Source organism: Vipera ursinii (assembly GCF_947247035.1).
Source record: "Vipera ursinii genome assembly, chromosome: 14".
Classification (NCBI taxonomy): Eukaryota; Metazoa; Chordata; class Lepidosauria; order Squamata; family Viperidae; genus Vipera; species Vipera ursinii.
In genome coordinates this window covers 3,689,171-3,711,461 of record NC_139527.1, presented here as the reverse complement: position 1 = coordinate 3,711,461, position 22,291 = coordinate 3,689,171, and the positions used below count along the sequence as shown (strand labels likewise).

The 22,291-nt window shown below is 46.2% G+C and overlaps 2 protein-coding genes across 2 annotated transcripts in view; one reads left to right on the top strand and one right to left on the bottom strand.

Moving 5' to 3' along the window:
• Positions 1-1,928: 1,928 nt before the first annotated feature.
• LHX5 (LIM homeobox 5) lies at positions 1,929-12,215 on the top strand (the record flags this gene model as incomplete). The annotated part of the gene is given in 7 exon segments (XM_083373406.1): positions 1,929-2,009; positions 2,171-2,213; positions 3,624-3,812; positions 3,815-3,900; positions 6,065-6,125; positions 6,128-6,229; positions 11,857-12,215. Coding segments are annotated over 7 exon segments (921 nt in total).
• Positions 12,216-16,329: 4,114 nt separating this feature from the next.
• Positions 16,330-22,291, bottom strand: part of LOC310646740 (serine dehydratase-like) — a gene marked incomplete at both ends in the record, with an annotated part of 28,430 nt that continues 22,468 nt past the window's right edge. Inside the window, 5 exon segments of the mRNA XM_083373405.1 lie at positions 16,330-16,523; positions 17,827-17,951; positions 18,501-18,728; positions 19,676-19,764; positions 21,491-21,630. Coding sequence (XP_083229531.1) covers positions 16,330-16,523; positions 17,827-17,951; positions 18,501-18,728; positions 19,676-19,764; positions 21,491-21,630 — 776 coding nt within the window.

The following is a 22,291-nucleotide window of genomic DNA, read 5'->3' as shown; positions in this document are numbered from 1 at the left end:
TTCCTTCCTTCCTTCCTTCCTTCCTTCCTTCCTTCCTTCCTTCCTTCCTTCCTTCCTTCCTTCCTCCCTCCCTCTCTCCATTCCCTCTCTCCTTCTTCCTTCCTTCCTTCCTTCTTCCCTTCTTCCCCTCCCTCCCTTCTTCCCTCCCTCCCTCCCTTCCCTCTCTCCTTCTTCCTTCCTTCCTTCCTTCTTCCCTTCTTCCCCTCCCTCCCTTCTTCCCTCCCTCCCTTCCTTCCTCTCTCCCTTCCCTCTCTCCTTCTTCCTTCTTTCCTTCCTTCTTTCCCTCTCTCTCTCCCTCCCTCCCTCCTTCCCTTCCTTCCTTCCTTCCTTCCTTCCTTCCTTCCTTCCTCTCTCTCTCCCTCCCTTCTTCATACTAACCTTTTCCTCTTTCGCTCAGGAGCCCATGCTATTTTCACTCAGCCCCGAAGCAGCAGGTTTTCCCAAAGCCATCAGTCGCTTCTGTTTCACAAGAGGTTTAACTAACTCTCCCAGCGGAAAGGGACGACTGTGTTACGGGGGGTGGGGTGAGGGGTGGAAGCAGAATTTCAGATGGCCAGTTCTGGGTTGGCGTGGGGTGGGGGGTGGGGGGGCTCCTTCCCCTGGCTGTTGGCCAGAGTGTAGCCAAGACAATTGTGAGTTGGGATCAGGTGCGCTTCAGCCTGCTCCATCTCCTCCCCTTTGTGCCTGGCTGGCCACCTAATTTAGTGATGTGGGGAGAGAAATGGGGGGGTGGGGGTGTCTGGGAGTGCTGCAGGTACCCTCACCATCTGCATGAAAAGGGTCTTCTCTTCATAGGGACCCGCTCAGGCCGTGGCATCTGCCAAGCTCGCTCTTGGTCCGGGCTGTTTTTCAGGACTCTTCTACCGGCTTTCTCCAAGCCAGCTTTTCCTAATGGGGGGCTACCCCACGTCCCCCTCCCCTTCAGCAAGCATGGCATGCGAGGGGGGTGGGTGGAGGGCAAGGAGAGCTCTTCTCCTGCAAAAAGAGTCTGGGGGGGGAAGGGGGCAGCCGAGGGGGGTCCCCACACACGTGCATCTCCTGGCGTCAGATGGTTCAAGGGGGATGCTGGCCTTGCTGAAGAGGCAGAGGTTAAGGATGAAAAGGGGGGACTCCTTCCAGTTGTGCTTTGGCTTGTGGTGATTTCACGAAGGTCCCCATGTAGTTTTCTGGGCAGAAATGATGGATGTGGTTTGCTTATAGACTTGGTGGTCTTCCATGCAAGACCTCCCTCCCTCTTCATCACTTTCATTTTCCTTCCTTCCTTTCTTTCCCACTGCCTCCCTTTTCATCACTTTCATCTTTCTGTCTTCCTTCCTTCCTTCCTTCCTTCCTTCTTCCTTCCTTCCTTCCTTCCTTCTTTCCTTCCTTCCTTCCTTCCTTCCTTCCTTCCTTCCTTCCTTCCTTCCTTCCTTTCCCACTGCCTCCCTTTTAATCACTTTCATCTTTCTGTCTTTCTTTCTTTCCACTGCTTCCCTTTTCATCACTTTCATCTTTCTTTCTGTCTTTCTTTCTTCCTTCTTTCCTTCCCCACTGCCTCCCTTTTCATCTCTTTCTTTCTTTCTTTCTTTCTTTCTTTCTTTCTTTCTTCCTTTCTTCCTTTCTTCCTTCCTTCCTTCCTTCCTTCCCCACTACCTCTCTTTTCCTCACTTTCATCTTTCTTTCTTTCTTTTTCTTTCTTCCTCCCTTTTCATCACTTTCATCTTCCTTCCTTCCTTCCTTCCTTCCTTCCTTCCTTCCTTCATTCCTTCCCTCACTCTCCCTCCCTCCCTCCCTCTCCCTCCTTTCTTCCTTCCTTCCTTCCTTCCTTCCTTCCTTCCTTCCTTCCTTCCTTCCTTCCTTCCTTCCTTCCTTCCATTTCAAGATGACAAGAATGACATCGCAGCCAGACTGCCCAGCGCCTGAGAATATACTTCCTATCCTTCAGTTAGATGGCCTGGCTGGACTCCTTGGATTTGTTGTCCAAAATATCCCCAGAGCAGCAGCTGGCGCTGGCTTTTCCAAATAGCTCAGTGAGTTGGCTGCTACCCACTGCTTCCAAGCCCTCCTTTTCCACAGCTTTATTTGTTTGGCTGATTCATTAATGAATCAATTAATTGATTGCCTTCCCACTTGCCTTTGGGCACCTCAATCCTCTCGAAGCCCATTCCCTCCTTCTTGTTGACACACGCAGGCCCATTTCTCCCTGGATACGTCTTCCCAAGGACGTCAACATAGTAGGTTCATTCACTGGTAGCAAGATGGGGTGGTTCCCGTCATGGGGGGTGGTGGGTGGTGGGAAGAGTCAAAGGGAAGGGCTGTTAGAAGGAAGACCTGTTGGTTGATGCTATTTTTCTGCTTTGCTTCAAAATGTGAGCAGCCGGCTCTGTTGCATGTCAACTCTTCCTTCCTTTTCTGCTGAACGAGACTCAAGATAGACTTTCTTCTGACTTTCCCATAAGAGTACTGGGACAGAGTTTATCTCCTTTAACTAGGGCTCCCAAAATCAAGACAGACATGCTGTGATTTTATTTTTCCTAGCAGACGTCTGTATTGTTCCTTGTCTTAGACAGAATCTCGCTAGGCTGAAGCAGAGGCAACCTGTAGGAGAAGGAGCAGAAGAATCTCGAGGTGGAGTCAAAAGAGAGACCAGCCGGGAATCTGTACATAGTCACAAGCAGGCCAAGTCTGACCCCTTTGAATCCCATTGACCCTTATTAAATTCCTAGCAGGTGCTGACCGTTAATTGAGAAGATTCCTGTGCCTAGGCCTTTTAGCAATAAATCAGTTTAATTGGACAATATTTAAAGCTCAGGGTTGAAGTGAGGAGTCCTTGGTGCTCTCTGGGCTTGGATGTTTTCTTGCAGACGTTTCATTAACCAAACTAGGTAACATCCTCAGTGCTAGCATCACTGAAGGATGAAGGGTGTGCTTATTTAATGGATGCTGTTATTTGTGGTTTTTACTTGTGTGTAGTGTGCACTGTGAACAGCATTTAATTTACACAATGACAATAAAGATTCTATTCTATTCTATTCTTATTCTATTCTATTCTGTTATTCTATTCTATTCTATTCTATTCTTCGTTTCTATTCTATTCTACATCCTTATACTATTCTATTCTATTCTATTCTATTCTATTCTATTCTATTCTATTCTATTCTATTCTATTCTATTCTATTCTATTCTACTCTACTATTCTATTCTATTCTATTCTATTCTTATTCTATTCTGTTATTCTATTCTATTCTATTCTTATTCTTATTCTATTCTTATTCTATTCTATTGTAGTTCTGTTCTTGTTCTGTTCTTGTTCTGTTCTTGTTCTGTGCTGTTCTGTTCTATTCTACTCAGGACCCCTCAATTGGATTTTCACACATGGCCTTTCATGCCTGACACTAACTACTATCCACATAAAGCATGTACTCTGGGAACTCTTAGGGAGGAGCCATCTTCACCCTCATTCTCACACACAAACTCTCTTAACTCAGGTGTGTCTTGCTCCCCCTGAATGCACCCTTTCCCTCCTAGGAATCCAGAGCACATTCCACCACTTCTGGCTAAGCTCCCCCGCCCCCATGATACCACTTGCTATTTCTTTCTCCCACCCTATTGACCATTCTCCCTTTCCCCCCACCCCCCAACAGTTTCTTCCTGTACCGATCGAAGTTTATCTCCGGACCTTCAGGACCCAATGCAGGACGATACAAAGGAAACAGACAATTCCACTTCCTCGGATAAAGAAACCACCAATAACGAAAATGAGGAGCAGAACTCTGGGACCAAAAGAAGGGGACCTCGGACCACCATCAAGGCCAAACAGCTGGAGACCCTCAAGCCGCTTTTGCAGCCACCCCTAAACCCACCCGGCACATCCGGGAGCAGCTAGCTCAAGAGACCGGGCTCAACATGAGAGTCATCCAGGTAAGATAACATATTTTGCTATAATAAAGTTTTGAAGGTGTCCAGTTGGAAATGGCAAGACCACACTTGGAGTATTGCATCCAATTCTGGTCACCCCCCCGCCAGGAAAAGGAGAACCATCCTGAAATGTTGACAGTGACTTTGTCACGCTGTGGACCTCTTTGGGCTCTTATCCAGAATGATATATTTTTTTTACAGCCAGACATCATCTTTCTTCATTACTGTCTTCTAGGAAATATTTTGAGAGCCTAAACTTTTGCTGCTTTAAATTATGAACGGGATGTTAGGAAGTCAGCTTAACAAAAAGCAGACTTTGCAGGAGTCGCAGCCACCAGATCCCTTTTGGAATGGAGATGACTTTGACCAGCTTTCCTCCTAATTTGCCAACTGGCAAACAGGAGGCTAGTTCTTCCATCTTCTAGGAATCTGCTAAAGAGAGAAGTACAGCAGAGTTTTCAGATTCAAAGCAATACGCTGCAAAAGTTAGTCCTTGGTGACTCAGCATGAGGTCTTCTCTGCCCTGAATCTTCCAAAATAGATCAACTTTTCCTCTTAACTAGGATCCTTCACTGGTAGGAAACTACAGTTTCCATCCCACATGGGATGTCTGGTGGGGAAGATCTCCAGATCTTCCAGATTCCTGTGTTTCTGGTCCAGTAAGGAAGTTGCTATTTGTCTGAAGATCTTCTCAGCTCCATAGGCCAAGAAAATCTGGTTGACCACCAACTCCAGTTATTCTTTTCTTTCTTTCTTTTTAAAAAAATCTTCCATCTTTTCAAAATTCTCTTCTTTCGCTTGGCACCTCAGCATGGACCTTCTTGAAGAAAACCTCCACCTGGATCCCCCTGTTTGCCTATGTTTAAATTAACCATGGACTAGGCAGGGGGGGTGCAAGCTTGGCAAATTTTAAGACCTGTGACTTCAATTCCCAGAATTCCCCAGCCTGCATGATGGGCTGAGGAATTCTGGGAGCTGAAGTCCACAAGTCTTAAAAGTTGCCAGGTTTGGAGACCTCTGGACTAGCCCAGTGTCTTAGGATTCATACCCCTCCCCCGGATTAGTTCCACAGGCTGGGTTTAGCTGCCCTCCAACAGGTTTGTTGATGACTCAATGAATCTTGTGAGCGCACACCCCACTTTCTTAAATCATTAGCTAGTGTGGAACTAACCAGAGTGAAATTAATTTATGACTAGCAAAGGGAAGTGAGAGACTCTGCCGGTATATTAAGTATTTTTCGAATCTTCTCCTCCACTGGAAAAAGAAATGTCCGTTTTTGAATAGTCTCCTCCGCAGAGCTGCTCCCTGAGTCTTTTCTCATGAATAATCTTCTGTCGGAAGGATTACGGCCACATTCTCACCATGCACTTAACCCAGAACTTCAATTGATCCCTTTGCCGAGTTCCCCCGACCCCAACCACCAACTAACCCAATGGGAGGCATGGCCCAATTCCTCCCAGTGGTCACCGCCTTTCCCTCCCCCCGAGGCCTTCAAGATTAACCCAGCTTAGCTGGTTGCATGAATAACAGCAATCTGTACAAAACAAACGCAGTTGTACCGATAGAAGAGAATCTTTGTAGCTCAGGGTTGAAATGTGGGGTCCTTGGTGCTCTCTGAGCTTGGATGTTTCCTTGCAGACGTTTCATGACCCAACTTAATAACATCATCAGTGCTAGGAGGAAATGGGGCTTGTGGGGGGAGGAAGAGGAAGGGAGGGAAGACTGTGGGGTCCTTGGTGCTCTCTGAGCTTGGAGGAGGAGGAGGAGGAAGAGGAGGAAGAGGAGGAGGAGGACTGTGGGGTCCTTGGTACTCTCTAAGCTTGGATATTTTCTTGCAGACATTTCATTACCCAACTAGGTAACATCTTCAGTGCAGAGGAAATGGATTTGCAGAGAGGAGGAGGAGGAGGAGCTTTGTAGTTTTCTTGTAGACGTTTCACTACCAAACTAGGCAACACCATCAGTGCCCCCAGCTGCTTTCTAAGGAAGGATCCTTCTCATTTTCCAATGGCACCCCCTTCTCGGGATATCCCCTGCCTTTCCCTCCCTCCATCCCATTTTCGGTGCAGGGACGGGTGTTGCATGCGTGGGGTTGGCAGGGTGGCCTGTCTGCTCGGAGACCCTCACCTTACCATCTCTCCCGCCTCCCTCCCCCCCCCCAAAACAGGTTTGGTTCCAGAACCGGCGCTCCAAAGAGCGAAGAATGAAGCAGCTGAGCGCTCTGGGCGCGCGAGACACGCGTTTTTCCGGAGTCCTCGGCGCATGCGCCCTCTGGGGGGCCGGCTGGATGAATCCGAGATGCTGGGCACGGCGCCTTACAGTTACTACGGAGGTAACCCGCTTTTCTTTCTTTCTTTCTTTCTTCTTCTTCTTCTTCTTCTTCTTCTTCTTCTTCTTCTTCTTCTTCTTCTTCTTCTTCTTCTTCTTCTTCTTCTTCTTCTTCTTCTTCTTCTTCTTCTTCTTCTTCTTCTTCTTCTTCTTCTTCTTCTTCTCTTCCTCTTCCTCTTCCTCTTCCTCCTCCTCCTCCTCCTCCTCCTCCTCCTCCTCCTAAGATGGAAGCAAAGCAATGGCATTGTCTTCTTCTTCTTCTTCTTCTTCTTCTTCTTCTTCTTCTTCTTCTTCTTCTTCTTCTTCTTCTTCTTCTTCTTCTTCTTCTTCTTCTTCTTCTTCTTCTTCTTCTTCTTCTTCTTCTTCTTCTTCTTCTTCTTCTTCTTCTTCTTCTTCTTCTTCTTCTTCTTCTTCTTCTTCTTCTTCTTCTTCCTGAATGTGCTGCTTCAAGGACCAGGTTCTTTTCTACGGCTTATTTTCCTCTTGCGCTTAAGACTCCCGGGTCGGGGCAACAAGGGTTTATTTCCAAGTCAAGGTCTTTAGAATGCGAGCGCTTGAGGGTTTGGATTCTGGCTACTCCCATCGTGGTTTGTTGGATAAGCCACCCTGGCTGGGCTCCCCGGCGTCGTAAAGCTCCTGGACTCCGCTTCAGAGATCCGAGGGGGTGGGGTGTGCGCGTGAGGTGCTCGGCCTCGAGCAAGCGGGGGTTAGGGTGGGGGTGGGGGAAACCACACCAGGGTGCGCACGTGTTGTCTGAATCCAGCCTTTGGGTTGGAAGCGTTCGGGCTCGAGAGTTCACGGGAAGAGGGAGCCGCAGGTGCTGCTCGGCAGAATTTTCTCCTTTGCTGGAAAATAAGAAAGAAAAGAAAAGGTTGTTTGGTCCGCCCGGAAGGGAGATTCAAAATCCGGGAAATTAACCTTTATTAGGAAAGTTTGGCGATGGTGGAAAAGACAGTGTTTTCCCGTGAGAGTTTTCCCGTGAGAGGTTCCCCACCCACCCACCCCATTTTTTCTTGTTTTGCGTTTTTGGCCTGTGTTCCTTCTCCTTTCTTTCTTTCTTTCTTTCTTTCTTTCTTTCTTTCTTTCTTTCTTTCTTTCTTTCTTTCTTTCTTTCTTTCTTTCTTTCTCTCCCTTCCTTCCTTCCTTCCTTCCCTCCCTCCCTCCCTGGTTTACTACTTCTTGTTTTCCTTTTCTTTCTCTCTCTCTCTCTCTCTCTCTCTCTCTCTCTCTCTCTCTCTCTCTCTCTCTCCCAAGCTCTCTCTCTCTCTCTCTCTCCCTCTCTCTCTCTCTCCCTCTCTCTCTCTCTGCCAAGCTCTCTTAGGAGATCTCTCCTTCTCCCCCTTCTTCCTTTGAACACAAGCATACTTGCTTTCTAGCCTTTCTTTCCACCCTCCTTCCCTCCAAACCCTCTTCAGGACTGGGGTGTCTCCAAGGACCCTCGTCTCTAACCCTACCTGCATGCAGGCTGCACCTTGTTTTTGTGCCTTTGTGGCTTTGTATTCAGTTGCTGAATCCTGCCCGACTCTTCTTAACCCTATGGACCACAGCACGTGCCAGCCCCCCCCTCTCCTCCTCCACTGTCCCCCAGAGCTTGCCCAAACTCACGTTCAGTCCGTTCAGTCCGTTGATGACACTAACCATCTCGCCCTGTGCCGTCCCCTCCTCCTCTTGCCTTCCAACTTTCCCAACATCTTGGGTGTGTGTGTGTGGGAAGGGCCAAGCATTTGAATTTCAGTATCTCTCCTTCCAATTGACGGGGGGGGGGGTGTTACCTGTCTTCTCCTCCACCGCAAGCCACCTGGCTCCCAACACAGGGCTGAAACTCAGGCCGAGATCCTTTCCCCTCTCTCTCCGATTGAACTCAATAGGGCTGGCCTCACAGGAGATGCCCGCCTGACCCATTTGGCGTGGAACGTCTCTGGCTGGGCAGACTCGTGGCCCCTTCTCCAGAGCAGGTCCCTCCGAGGCTGCGTCTTCACAGCCCAGGGAACCCCCCCAACCAGCCAGCCTACTGTGCCAATCCAGTTGCTGTGCTTCCCTAACTGTGTGGTGTGTAGAGTCCACCATGGCCATATAGGCAAATCTGTAGTAGAGATTACAGGTGTGTTTTCTTTAGTCAGCTTACTTTAAAAAAAACAGATTTATTTATTTATCTATTTATTTATTTAAACACCGTGCTGTCCACCACCTATGGCAGTTGGGAATGTTGTCTATGAAGCTTCTAGAAGAGAACAAGGAGAATAGCATGAGCAAAATTAAAATATCCAGGTAAATCCAGTAGTTAATAGGAATCGCACCTTTAGACCGAGTTGGGGGTTGTCCTCCCTAGCAAACTGGTTATTGGCTTTCCTCAAGCTGTGAATCCCACTGGTTTCAGTGGGGCAGTAAGGTCACTTAGCTTGCGGCCTTCTAACCCGTTGATTTGGGGTCAAGTCATCAGAATAGGCCTTCTACTCAGTTGCTCCGGATTCGGAATGTCAGGATGCGCAATGGGAACACAAGGTTGCAAAATGGGGGGGGATGGGTTCCTTATGGCTTGGATAAGGAGTGAGGTTCCTGGAGTGGGAGGTGTCTTTCAGCTGTGGTTTCCCCCCTTTTTTGGGGAGGGGGGTAATGCATAATTGCGTTTGTGTAAGAATAACTTATCTATTTATATGGGGTGGGGAGAGAGAAAGAGAGAGAGGTATTTATTTTTAAATTGTGTATGTTACAATTCATACGTATACACAGCTATACCTCTAAGTCTTGTGTTTCTCTGCTGTTGGGAGAGCAGGCAATATTTGCGGGGGGGGGCATGTGTGCGGTAATTTGCGATTATTCATCATCGCAGGCCATAAAGTCAGTGTCAAATTATTAGCTACCCCAGAAGTTTTCTCCAGCACAATCTGTCCCCAAACTGGTTCTTCAGGCCTCATCCCCAATTGCATTTCCTCAGCTTCTCTTCGTTTCAGATTTCCCCAAATTAAAAGAGTTTTCCCTAGAGAGTTGGGTCTTCACATAATGTGTCCTAAATAGAATAATTTAAACCTGGTCACTTGGGCCTCCAGTGAGGACTCTGGCTTGATTTGTTTCAACCCTCCATTTGTTTCTTTTCTTGACTGTCCGCCCTGTTCTCAGGAATCTTTCCCAACTCCAAAGTTCAAAGGTGTCATTGGTGTTCCCGTCCCAACTTCTTTTAAAGTCCCAACTTTTCACCAGGATTCTGATTTTTTTGTAGGTAGAGATACACCAGGGAATCTGAATGTCTTTGTGGCTGTTCCACCAAGCAGCAGGTCTATTGCATATTTCTCGGGTTCTGATTCCTTTCCCGTTGAGGGTTAATCCTAAAATTCAGGAATTCTCCACCACTTTCGTAGCCTGAAGGATCCTGAACGGGTTAATCCTAAAATTCAGGAATTCTCCACCACTTTTGTAGCCTGAAGGATCCTGAAGGATCCTGAACATGCCATTAGTTCGGTGGTCTTGATAGCTAATTTTATTCCCATTTCCCCCCCCCCCCCTCTGCTCCTTGACTTTTACCGTTCAAGTAGATTGGGTTTCTAGATCTGGATATTGTCCTTAAAAGGCTGGCATGGGTACATGTGCAAAGCTGCAGCATAAGCGTGGTTATGGATGTCCACTAAAACGTATTGTCAGGTTATTATTTTGCAAAGCAATGCACGGTAATAGGTGCAGAAAGTCGCACATATTTTAAGGATGAACTAAAAAGCCTCACTTGCCTGGCCAGCTTTGTTCAAGGGCCTAGTGAACCATTAGACCTTGGTAGATCTGTGCTATCTGAACTGGATTTTGATTTTTGTCCCCTTGTATGGCGCATGTCCAAATGCAGAATCTGTTCTGGTTCTCTCTTTAATAGAACCAACTAACTAACCAACCCAATGCAACTCGCAGCAATTGTGCCAGCACATTCGTGCTGGTAGGGCGGGGAACCCATTCTTTTATCTATCTACCCCTCCCCACACCTGCATCCCACCCCCCCACCCCCAGTCTCCTGGGTCTGCCATCCAAGCCCCACCTTTTAAGACCTTTTAAGACCTTTTAAGACCCAGCACACAAGCTGGCTTTTCAATGAATTTAGGGAAGACTGACTGGCAGAGAGTGCCTTTGATGTATTTCGTTCCTCTGTGTGCGTTTGTGTGTGGTGTGTGTGTGTGTGTGTAGGGGGGGGGAATGGCGATGATTTTGTGGCTGTGTTCTTAAAAGGTTGATCAGGTCAGATCAAACCATACCTGCTGAAATGGCCTAGCCAAGCAAAGTTGTGGCGTGGAATTCAGGAGCAAAAAATAATAAAAATAAAAAAGGGTCTCCATTAAGGAGCATTGTTCCTTAGGATCAAAAACAAAGGGGACAAAAATTAAAAAAATCCTTTTGGAAAGCACAAATCTGCCAAGCTCTACTGAGAAGTCAGGTTTACTCGCAGGGAAACAGGTATCTGGATGGGTGTCACAGCTTCCCATCCCGTCCAACTCTTCAGAAAATGGGCCTTCCTTCCTTCCTTAGTAGAGTCAGTAAGCAAAGGGTTGGGTTTAAAGGCCATAAATACATTGCCTCATAAGGCAGGTGGATGAGGATAATGGGAGTTGTAGTCTGAAGTGACTCAGAGAGCACCCCATCAGAGGGTTATTGGGGGGGTGCGGTGTTATCCTGTTCGCTGGCTTGCTGCAGGGATTTATCCACTCCAAGCGGTCGAAATGGAGAGTAAACCACATCTGTTCAGTCAGGGTCAGCTTCTCCAGCTGTGCATTAATACTGGACTCATTCTGGGGTCTACGAATGGGGGGGGATAAGCAGTGGGGGCTTCGTGAGGGACCTCCCAGCCTGGGTTTTTTAAAAAGCTCTGCTTTTTAATCCAATTCGTTCCACGCAAAAGGCTTGTGATCTTTTGCCCCCCCCCCACTTTCCAATCCCACTAAGGTGGCTCTTCTCTCTCCCCCAGCCCCGCCTCCAAATGTGGTGTGTGGGTGCAAGTCAGTTCCTTTTTCTGGGGTGCAAATCAATTCTTTGTGGGGTGCAAGTCAGCTTCTTTTTGTGGGGTGCAACCCAGTTCCTTTTTCTGGGGTGCAAATCAATTCTTTGTGGGGTGCAAGTCAGTTCCTTTTTCTGGGGTGCAACCCAGTTCCTTTTTCTGGGGTGCAAATCAATTCTTTGTGGGGTGCAAGTCAGTTCCTTTTTCTGGGGTGCAAATCAATTCTTTGTGGGGTGCAACCCAGTTTCTTTTTCTGGGGTGCAAATCAATTCTTTGTGGGGTGCAAGTCAGTTTCTTTTTGTGGGGTGCAAATCAATTCTTTGTGGGGTGCAAGTCAGTTTCTTTTTGTGGGGTGCAAATCAATTCTTTGTGGGGTGCAAGTCAGTTTCTTTTTGTGGGGTGCAAATCAATTCTTTGTGGGGTGCAAGTCAGTTCCTTTTTCTAGGGTGCAAATCAATTCTTTGTGGGGTGCAAGTCAGTTTCTTTTTGTGGGGTGCAACGGATCCTTTTCCTGGGGTGCAAATCGGTTCCTTTTCGTGGGATGCAATTCGATTCCTTTGGGGTTTTTTTGCAATTCGGGGGGTCCCCTCTCCCCATCACTCACCCCCTCCTCTGCTCTCTTCCCCCTCCTTCCCTCCGCCCCTTCCCTCCCTCGCTCCTTCCAGATTACCAAGGCGATTACTACGGCCCCGGGAGCAACTACGACTTTTTCTCGCACGGCCCCCCCTCGCAGGCGCAGTCGCCGGCCGACTCCAGCTACATCCCGACCTCGGGGGCCGGCTCCACCCCGCTCGGGCCCTTGGACGCCCCCTTGGCCGGACATCACCCCTCGGAGAACCAAAGGTACACGGATATGATCTCTCACTCCGACACGCCCAGCCCGGAGCCCGGCTTGCCCGGCTCGCTGCACCCCATCGCGGGCGAGGTCTTCAGCGGGGGTCCCAGCCCCCCCTTCCCCATGTCGGGCTACAGCGGGCCCCTCTCGCATTCCAACCAGGACCTCAGCGAAGCGGCCGTCTGGTAGAGCGCCCGCGGGGGGGGGGGGGAGGAAGAAGGGGTAAGCGCCTGGGGGACCCCGCCGGGCTCCAGACCTCTCCTCCCAGCCCTAACTCGAACCCAGAACCCGGGCGGGGCTGAGGCCGTCCGCGCTTCCCTCGGAACCGCTCCAGGACCAGGCTGGCCCGCTGCCTTGCCCCGTGTGGGCCCGGGGGGGGGGGGGGGAAAGAGACGCTTGGCAAGCCCGGGAAGGGCGCACGTCGTCGAAACGGGCCGCCAGCTGCCAACCTCCAGAGCCCGCCACTCTTTTGGACCAAAGCAGGATTCGCTCCTGGTTTCGCAGACTGGAGGATGGGGATTGGAAAGGAAGAGGCGGCGGGGTTTGCTTCCTCCACTCACCCACCCACCCAGGATAGTGTCTTGGGTTCGGTTTTTAGTGTTCCTTTCGTTCGTTTGTTTGTTTGTTTTTTAAAGAAAAAAGGGTGGAAGTAAAACACACAAACAGACACACAAAGACACACACACACACACACACACACACACACACAAAGCAAGTTGTGGAATTTGGTTCGCTTCGCTTTCCTTTCTTCGGATTCGGACCCAACCAGAAGAAGAAGAAGAAGAAGAAAAGAAAAAGAAAAAAGAGAAAGAACGGATTTCTTTTTATTAGAAGGCTGGTTTTGATTGACAGAGCGAAGAGGGGAGGGAGGGGGGAAAGCCGGAGCGGTTTGGTTTGGTTTTTTTTGGTTTGGTTTTTGCTGGTGACGTGGCGCCCCCTGGTGGTCGGTGCCTGGAACGACGCGCCGGACTTTTTCACACACACACAAAAAAATTGGCCAGAGGGTGTGTTCGTTTTTCCTTTGGTTGAATTAATTAATATTATTCTAATATTATTCTTATTTTTATTGGGGAGGGGATGCAACAGCCCCCGACACCCACCCCCGCCACACAACCCCCCCCCCATGACCAAGGACAGCAAAAAGTTTTCAAAAAAAAAAAAAAGAGGGAAAAGCAACTCATTTGAGGATGGTGAGGACCCTAGCCCCAAAACTTTGCTGCGAGGCTGTTTAAGGATGTATCATAGGGTTTTTTTGCTCCTAGTTTCTTTATTTTGTATAAAGAAGAAACAAATAAAGTATGTTTTTGTGTTTACTGATTATTTATTCTGTCGAGGATCTCCAGGGCAGGGCCCAAGTGGCCCCGAACGAAAAGAATGGGCAAGGCATGCCGAATTGGTATGAGAAATGAGAAAAATAGCCATATCTAAATAATTTATTTTATTTTTATTTTAATCCCATTTATATCCCGCCCTTCTCCGAAGACTCAGGGCGGCTTACAAGCTTAGCAGTAGCCTTCATTCTATGTATATGCCTGCTTGTTAGGGCTTTCACACACACCCCAAGCGGCATTATTACAAAGTCAGCTTATTGCCCCCAACAATCTGGGTCCTCATTTTACCTACCTCGGAAGGATGGAAGGCTGAGTCAACCTTGAGCCTGGTGGGACTCGAACCTGCACTAACTGCAGGCAGCTGGTGTTACTTAAGGAGGCATTAGCCCACTGCTCCACCAAGGCTCATAATAAAATAATAACACACACACACCAAAAATTACATTTTTTGAGGCTGTGGTTTCTCTGACGAACTATCCGGATTGAATGCAAAAAGAAATGGAACCAAATCTTTTCATACTGTCACAAACCAGCCTAAAGGGGGTCAAGTGTAAAAGACTTGTGGACTTCAACTCCCAGAATTCCTCAACCAGCTATGGGAGTTAAGCCGCCAGTGATGTGGAGCACTCACAGGTTTTGAAGGCAAGCCGTCCCCCTGGTTAATTGTTCTCACTGTCAGGAAGTTTCCCCTTAGTTCTAGGTTGCTTCTCTCCTTGATTAGTTTCCATCCCTTGCTGCTTGTCCTGCCTTCGGGCGCTTTGGAATAATAGGTTTGCAAGGGACCTCAGAGGTCTTCTAGTCCAGCCCCCTGCTCAAGCAGGAGACCAAATACCATCTCAGACAAGTGGCTGTCCAGTCTCTTCTTGAAAGCCTCCAGTGATGGAGCGCCCACCAATTCTGAAGGCAAGCCATTCAGCGGGGAATCTTTGCTGCTGTGGAAAATTTTACCATTGGGATCCTAAACCGATCACATCACATTTTCAAAACGTAGTATTATGGGCTGCCTGGAGCAGCAGGAGCAGGCCAGCATCCGGATCGATCTCTCAAATCAAACACGGCCCGCCCAAAAAGGCATTGCCGATCCCGGATTCAACGAATCCAGCCCCAAATCAAATATGAACACTTCCCATCTTTGCCCCCGAGCTGCCCGTGGTTATTCTGAGCTCCTCCATCTCTTAAGCCCCCCCCCTCAAAGCCAAAAGCAGTGGTGGTGACGGGAGAGGAACTGCCATAATTAAAAATAATTATGACAATAATGCAGGCAGACACTAGCAAATAAGTGAACCTAAGTTGGCACGCTTGCTAATTGCAGTGCAGAGTTGCCGTCAAAACAGCGCGACTGTGGATAAACATTGATGGGGCTAAATCATCATTGGATGCAAACAATGCCCGAGTTGCCTGGGGGGGGTGAGCTGGGGGAGGAGAGAGCTGCCGTTTAAAGAGATGGAAAGAAATATAAATCAAAATTTAAATAAAGAGGAAGGAGGAAGGTTTTCCCACATACAATTATCGTTTCCCAATTGTCCTGGGGTGGAGATGGGCGACCGATAAAAATTTAATACATGCAGGTAGTTGATTGGCTGCTGCCCATTTTGCGCACGCACAACTGTTGCGGCACCCCTCAGGTCTGTTTGCATTTGCAGTTTCTTTTTGGAGAAATTGCAAAACCGAAGGCCAGCAAGCTTGGTTTGTGGAGGTTTTTATTATTTATTATTCCATTTTGCTCCACGTATCACACAAGGCCTTTCGTTTTTGCAAGAATAATTTCAATGATGAATCTAGCAAGCAAATTAATAGATTGTTTCATGGATTTTATTTTCCTTCCTTTCCTTTCATTCCTTCCCTTCTTTTTGCTTACTCTCCTTCCTCCCTCCCTCTCTCCTTCCTTCCTTCCCTCCCTCCCTCCCTCCCTCCCTCCCTCCTTTCTTTCTTTCTTTCTTTCTTTCTTTCTTTCTTTCTTTCTTTCTTTCTTTCTTTCTTTTCTTCTTTCTTTCTTTCTTTCTTTCTTTCTTTCTTTCTTTCTTTCTTTCTCTTTCTTTCTTTCTTTCTTTCTTTCTTTCTTTCTTTCTTTCTTTCTTTCATTCTTTCTTTCTCTCTCTTTCCCTCTCGCTCTCTCTCCTCTCTTATATGATCAGTTTACTTTCATCAATGTAGCCTACGCTAACGGCTATTTTTTAACCACGCAACCACTGAAATATTTTTTGCTTCTTTCTTACCCTGTACATCATTAGCACTATAACAATAATAAGGGGGGGAAAGGTGGGGGGAATTCCAGCACATTCACTCTATGAATTCAGTCGTGATTCATTTTATTTATTTCTCTTGATTATGAAAGCTTCTGCAACACTTCGATCATGAAACTGCTTGGAGTTAATAAAAGCAAGGTTGTCCAGTTGATCTGGGGCCTCAATTGCATCACGTTAAGGAGGTCAGCTGTAGCTCTATGGACTCTGCTGAGTTGCAGTGATTGTTGCTGGCTGGAACAGCTGGGAGGAGTAGTCCTGTAGTATAGTTAGTCCCTGACTAAGCACCGTTCATTTAATGACCGTTCAAAGTTACAACGGCACTTAAAAAGCTGACCTATGAGGTCAGCTGTGACCTCTGTGGTGTTCCCCAGTGGTCACGCAATCAGAATTCAGATGCTTGGCAACCGACTCACACTTACGACGCTCACAATGTGTGCCAGGCTCAGGTGTGGATCCCCTTTTGCGACCTTCCGACAAGCCAAGTCAGATTCACTTAGCGACCACATGGCCAACCTCTGCAGGGATTCGCTTAACGGGCAGGGCAAATCAGGTTATCAAATGGGGCACAATTCACGTAACCCCCGTCTCGCTTAGCGGGAGAAATTTTGGGCTCAATCGTGGCCAAAAGCCGAGGACTGCTCTACCGAAAAAGGGTTCTGATTCAGCATCTAACTATCGGAGTGTTTGGCAATCATGGGTGCCTAAACAAGAAACCCACCAGAAACTTCATTCCATGCCCAGGTGTTTCTTCATAGCCTGGAGACCCTCCAGACTGATGCCGCTCCCCCCACACACGATGAGGACTACGGACTCCAAGGCCTGGCTTAGCCTTCCCTCTTTCTGCAGCTGCTGTAGGTAGCCTGAATATAAGAGGGCCAGCGAGGCACCACAAGCCGGATCCACCAAGATCCGTTCGTCATCTGAGAAGGAGACAAGAAGCAACGACAGCCGGTCAGCCAGTCAGAAGCAAAGAACGGGACGGCAGCCAATCAGACAAGCAGAAAGAATGCCGCCAGCCAGGGATCCAGAAAGCAACCAAGGCGAAGCTGGGAGGGCTGAATTGGAGAAGAGCATTCAGACGTTCTAAGCTGAGTCTTCTGCCTGGTTGTAGAATTGAGGGGTATGTTAATAATAATAATAATTTAATTTCTATACCGCCCTTCACCCGAAGGACTCAGGGCGGTGTACAGGGCAATAAATACAATAAAAATACAATGTACAAAAGTTAAGAAAGAATTAAATAATGTAGCCCAATTACAATAAAAATTAATAAAATTAATATTAAAATACTATGTTCTATTTTATTCATCAGACTAGAGCTGTAGGGCACCTTGGATGTCTTCTAGTCCAACCCCTTGCTCAAGCATTTCAGACAAAATGGTTGTCCAGTCTCTTCTTAAAAACCTCCAGTATTGGAGCAACCACAACTTCTGGTGGCAAGCTGTTCCACTGGTTAATTGTTCTCACTGTTAGGAAGTTTCTCCTTAATCCCAGGTTGCTTCTCTCCTTGATTATATATAGTCTTCTACTTGAAGGGGTCTCCAGCTGGAAGAGTGTCAGGCCGAATCTTGCCAGGCTAAAGCTACAGCCTTCTAACCCAGAGTTTCTCAACCTTTGCAACTTTAAAGACTTGTGGACTTCGAGTTCCAAAATTGCCCAGCCAGTCATGAGTCGAGGGCTACTTGTCCATTCGGGAAGAAGTCCCAAAGGTGCTTTTTTTTTTTTCCAAAAGGCAAGTGGACTTCGTTTTTTCCCTCGAAGACGTTTTGCTTCTCACCCAAGAAGCTTCTTCAGTTCTGCTGAAGAACTGAAGCAGCTTCTTGGATGAGAAAGTGAAACGTCTTCAAGGAAAAAAAAACCCAAGTCCACTTGCCTTTTGGGGAAAAAAGCAACTTTGGGACAACCAGGATCTGGATGACTGAAAGAAGGCAGTGACCAACAAACCATCATAGGTTCTCTTGCCCAGAAAATTATATGGACCACCTATCCATGAAGTCATCAGAAGTCAACCTTGAATTGAAGGAGACTACCTTGTATAAACAGATCAATGGATTAATCCCATAAAATAAATAGGTAATATCTATGAAGGTCTGGACCTATTTATGGAGTCAACCACAGGAGATGCGGAATGTGAATTCTCTAGAGTTGTTTGTCTCTCTTCGGGACTCAAAACAACAAACCAACCTCCTGGTCCATCTCTCAAGGTCAAGCTCCGAAACTCACCCAGAAATTGCTCCACAGCTTTCACAGCTTCCACGTCCTCCAAAACATGAGAGATGATTGGACATTCCTTGGTACAATCTAGGGCCCTCTGAGCCACCGTCTTAGCCCCAAGACACTTGGCCACACTGCAGAATGATAAATAAAAAAAAATCAGGTGTAGAAAAGATCAACTGTCAAAGATCAAAGGAAGGGGTGGAGTTCCCCCTCCAGTTTCTTCAGGGATGTATTTCGCCGTTTCCCCCTTGTGTCACAAATCAGGTTTACAATTTGGAATAAGAATGTAAAATCCTGACTGATCCATCGCAGGGCAAGAAGGAAAGAGAATGGTTGGAGTTTCTGTTTTGATAATACGAGAGAGGGAGGGAGGGAGGGAGGGAGGGAGGAAGGAAGAAAGAGAAAGAAAGAAAGAAAGAAAGAAAGAAAGAAAGAAAGAAAGAAAGAAAGAAAGAAAGAAAGAGAAAGAAAGAGAGAAAGAAAGAAAGAAAGAAAGAAAGAAAGAAAGAAAGAAAGAAAAAGAAAAAGAAAGGGAGAGAGGAAAGGAAGGAAGATGATGGAAAGAAGGAAGGAAAGAAGATGGAAGGGATGAAAAGGGAGGGAGGAAGGAGGGAGGTACGGAGGGAGGGAGGACTATTCTACAGCCTTGTAGTGAAGATCAGCTCCAGACCAGAACGTACCTGGTGATATCGGGCAAAGTGACCAGCTGCCCAGCCTGGATGGCTGCATTAAAACTTTCAGCTCCTCTGGTCTCCACAGCAATGATGGGGACGTCTGACCAGCCCACCTCCTGCAAGCCGGAGACCACTCCAGCCAGAAGACCCCCACCTCCCACCGACAGCACAATAGCTCCTGGTGGGGTCAGCAGGGACCCCTTCAGCTCCTGGACGATGCTGCTGTGTCCTTTCCTGCAGGCAGAGGGAGGGATAGCCCAGTTCATCCCCAGAGCTGCCTCGGGGCCAGAAGTTCTGCTCCAGACTGAAGGCAGAGCAAGCGCAATCATTTAGGTCACCTTTATTTATTTATTAGATTTTTATCCCGCCTTCCGTTAACTTTCTGTAGCATGTTTCCTGAGTCCATCTTGAAGTACACATTCTGCATGTCTCTGTTTTGGATGGCAAACCTCAGACAGGGACCGCAAAGGATGTGTACAGAGTGGGCTTGAGATAACACGCAAGAAACAAGATCTTAAATTAGAAAGATAAGCTTATGGAATGCAGGAAAATGGATCATATATTAATCCTTGTGTTAATTGAAAGGGATAGGCAATAGATAAGGAAAAACAACCAGTTTCGGGATGGTATGCAAACTGTCAATGCTTAGCTGCTAAAGCTATTGTTTAAGACATACATATATGAGTGAATGTTAACCAATAAAGAACACAGCTGCTCAAGATTCGTGTGAGTCTCCTTTCATACTACAACTTTCCGAATAGTTGGCAAACGTTTCCGATACAACCTCGACTTCACAGCAGCTCGTTTAGTGACCGTTCAAGGGCACAACAGCATTGGGAAAAGCCACCTAGGACTGTCTTCCACACTTACGACCGTTGCGGGTGCCGTGATCGAAATTCAGAGGCTTGCCAACTGACATGTACTTACGACGGTTGCAGTGCACTGACTCACCTGATCCCCTTTGGCGACCTTCTGACAAATAAATTCAGCAGGGAAGCCGGGTTCGCGCAACAACCAGGTCACTAATTGAAGAAGCGCAGCGGTTCCCTTAGGAGGTCGTAACGTGGGGCAAAAACCCCTCCCCAAGTGTCTCACTTAGTGACAGAAACATTTGGGGAGGTCAATTGTGGCTGTAAGTCGAGGACGCCTTCCTCTTCCAAAAGTTGGAATAGGTTTCTTACCATACTAGTGGGTGGTCGAAAGGATGGACATTGACCCAACCGTCAGTCTTAGCTAGTGCCGTCGCTCGGTCATTAGCATCATCCCAGACCTGCCAGGATGACCAAAAGGAAAATCTCAAATTCAGGGGAAAGCGGTGTTCAAATCAAGAAGCATGACATCCCCTAAATCAGGGGTCCCCAACCCCCAGTCAGTGGACTGGCACCGGGTCGTAGCATGCGAGAAACCGGTCCGTGCAAACAAGAGAAGCCCCATCTGCGTGATGCAGGCAGCGCACGAAACCATGTCCCCACTCCGGTCCGTGGAAGAATCTTTCTCCATAGAACAAGTCCCTGGTGCCCCAAAGGCTGGGGAGGGGGGCACTGCCTTAAACAATCCTGTGCGGTGGATCGGACTGGAAAGGGTTAGGGTTAGGGTTAGGCTGAGGAATTAGAATTAGAATTAGAATTAATAGAATAGAATAGAATAGAATAGAATAGAATAGAATAGAATAGAATAGAATAGAATAGAATAGAATAGAATAGAATAGAATTAGAATGAATAGAATAGAATTAGAATGAATAGAATAGATTAGAATTAGAATTAGAATGAATAGAATAGAATAGAATAGAATTAAAATGAATAGAATAGAATAGAATAGAATAGAATGAATAGAACAGAACAGAACAGAATAGAATAGAATAGAATAGAATAAGAATGAATAGAATAGAATAGAATAGAATTAAAATGAATAGAATAGAATAGAATAGAATAGAATTAAAATGAATAGAATAGAATAGAATAGAATTAGAATGAATAGAATAGAATAGAATTAGAATGAATAGAATAGAATAGAATAGAATTAAAATGAATAGAATAGAATTAGAATTAGAATTAGAATTAGAATTAGAATGAATAGAATAGAATAGAATTAAAATGAATAGAATAGAATAGAATTAGAATTAGAATTAGAATTAGAATGAATAGAATTAGAATTAGAATTAGAATGAATAGAATAGAATAGAATAGAATAGAATAGAATTAGAATGAATAGAATAGAATAGAATTAGAATGAATAGAATAGAATAGAATAGAACAGAACAGAACAGAATTAGAAAGAATAGAATAGAATAGAATAGAATAGAATAGAATAGAATTAAAATGAATAGAATAGAATAGAATAGAATTAGAATTAGAATTAGAATGAATAGAATAGAATAGAATGAATAGAACAGAACAGAACAGAATAGAATAGAATAGAATAGAATAGAATAGAATAGAATAGAATAGAATAAGAATGAATAGAATAGAATAGAATAGAATAGAATAGAATAAGAATGAATAGAATAGAATAGAATAGAATAGAATAGAATAGAATAGAATTAAAATGAATAGAATAGAATAGAATAGAATTAGAATGAATAGAATAGAATAGAATTAGAATGAATAGAATAGAATAGAATAGAATTAAAATGAATAGAATAGAATTAGAATTAGAATTAGAATGAATAGAATAGAATAGAATTAAAATGAATAGAATAGAATAGAATTAGAATTAGAATTAGAATGAATAGAATTAGAATTAGAATTAGAATGAATAGAATAGAATAGAATAGAATAGAATAGAATTAGAATGAATAGAACAGAACAGAATTAGAAAGAATAGAATAGAATAGAACAGAGCAGAGCTGGAACTCAGATCCTCCACGTTTCTAACATTTAAAAAACGAGAGCCAGGCCGAGGCATTTGAGCCTCTGCAGTCTTCTGAGTTTCTCTTCGCAGTAGAGGCTCAGAGCCCTTCCTTAATTCTGGGATATTTTCATTTCCCTGTTTTTACCTTCCCAAAGATTTCCACGTTTGCGCCATACTGCTCAAGCCTCTTTATCGTCGACTCTGTGGCGCTTTGGGGCACAACGATCGTGGCCGGCTTCCCCAGTTGCCTGGCTGCGTAGGCTGCAGCCAGACCAGCATTTCCGCCTGCAAGGAGGAGGAGGAAGAGAGGGGAAATTGCTTTCTATGGGACTCTCAGAGGTGCCTTAGCAAGAGGCAAGTGGGCATCCTTTTGTTTTTCCTTGGAGACGTTTTGCTTCTCAGTCAGGAAGCTTCTTCCGTTCTCACAGAACGGTGGGGAGGCTGGGGGTGGTGGTGGAAGGATTTACAGCTGGCCCTTGACTTATAACCGTTGGTTTAGTGACCGTTCGGCCATCATCAAGCCCAACATTTCTGTTGCTAAGCGAAACATTTGTGAAGCGAACGTGCCCCGTTTTACGACCTTCCTTGCCACAGTGGTTAAGTTAGTAAAGCGGTTGTTAAGTGGATCCGGCTTCCCCATGGACTCTGCTCGTCAGAAGGCCGCAAAAAAGGGGATCGGGAGACTCCGGAACACTTCCACCGTCATAAATGTGAGTCAGTTGCCCAGAGACTGAATTTTGACCCCGTGCTACAACGGCCGTATGTGTGAAAAAGGGCCCTAAGTCATTTTTTTCCCAGTGCCGTTGTAACTTTGAGCGGTCACTCAGTGAACTGTTGTAACACGAGGACCACCTGTATGCCCAAGACAGGCCATCTCCTTCAGGTCTGCAGGAAACGGGTGTATTTTACAATAATATTTGGAGCAAGCCTGCCGTTGTGTACACGC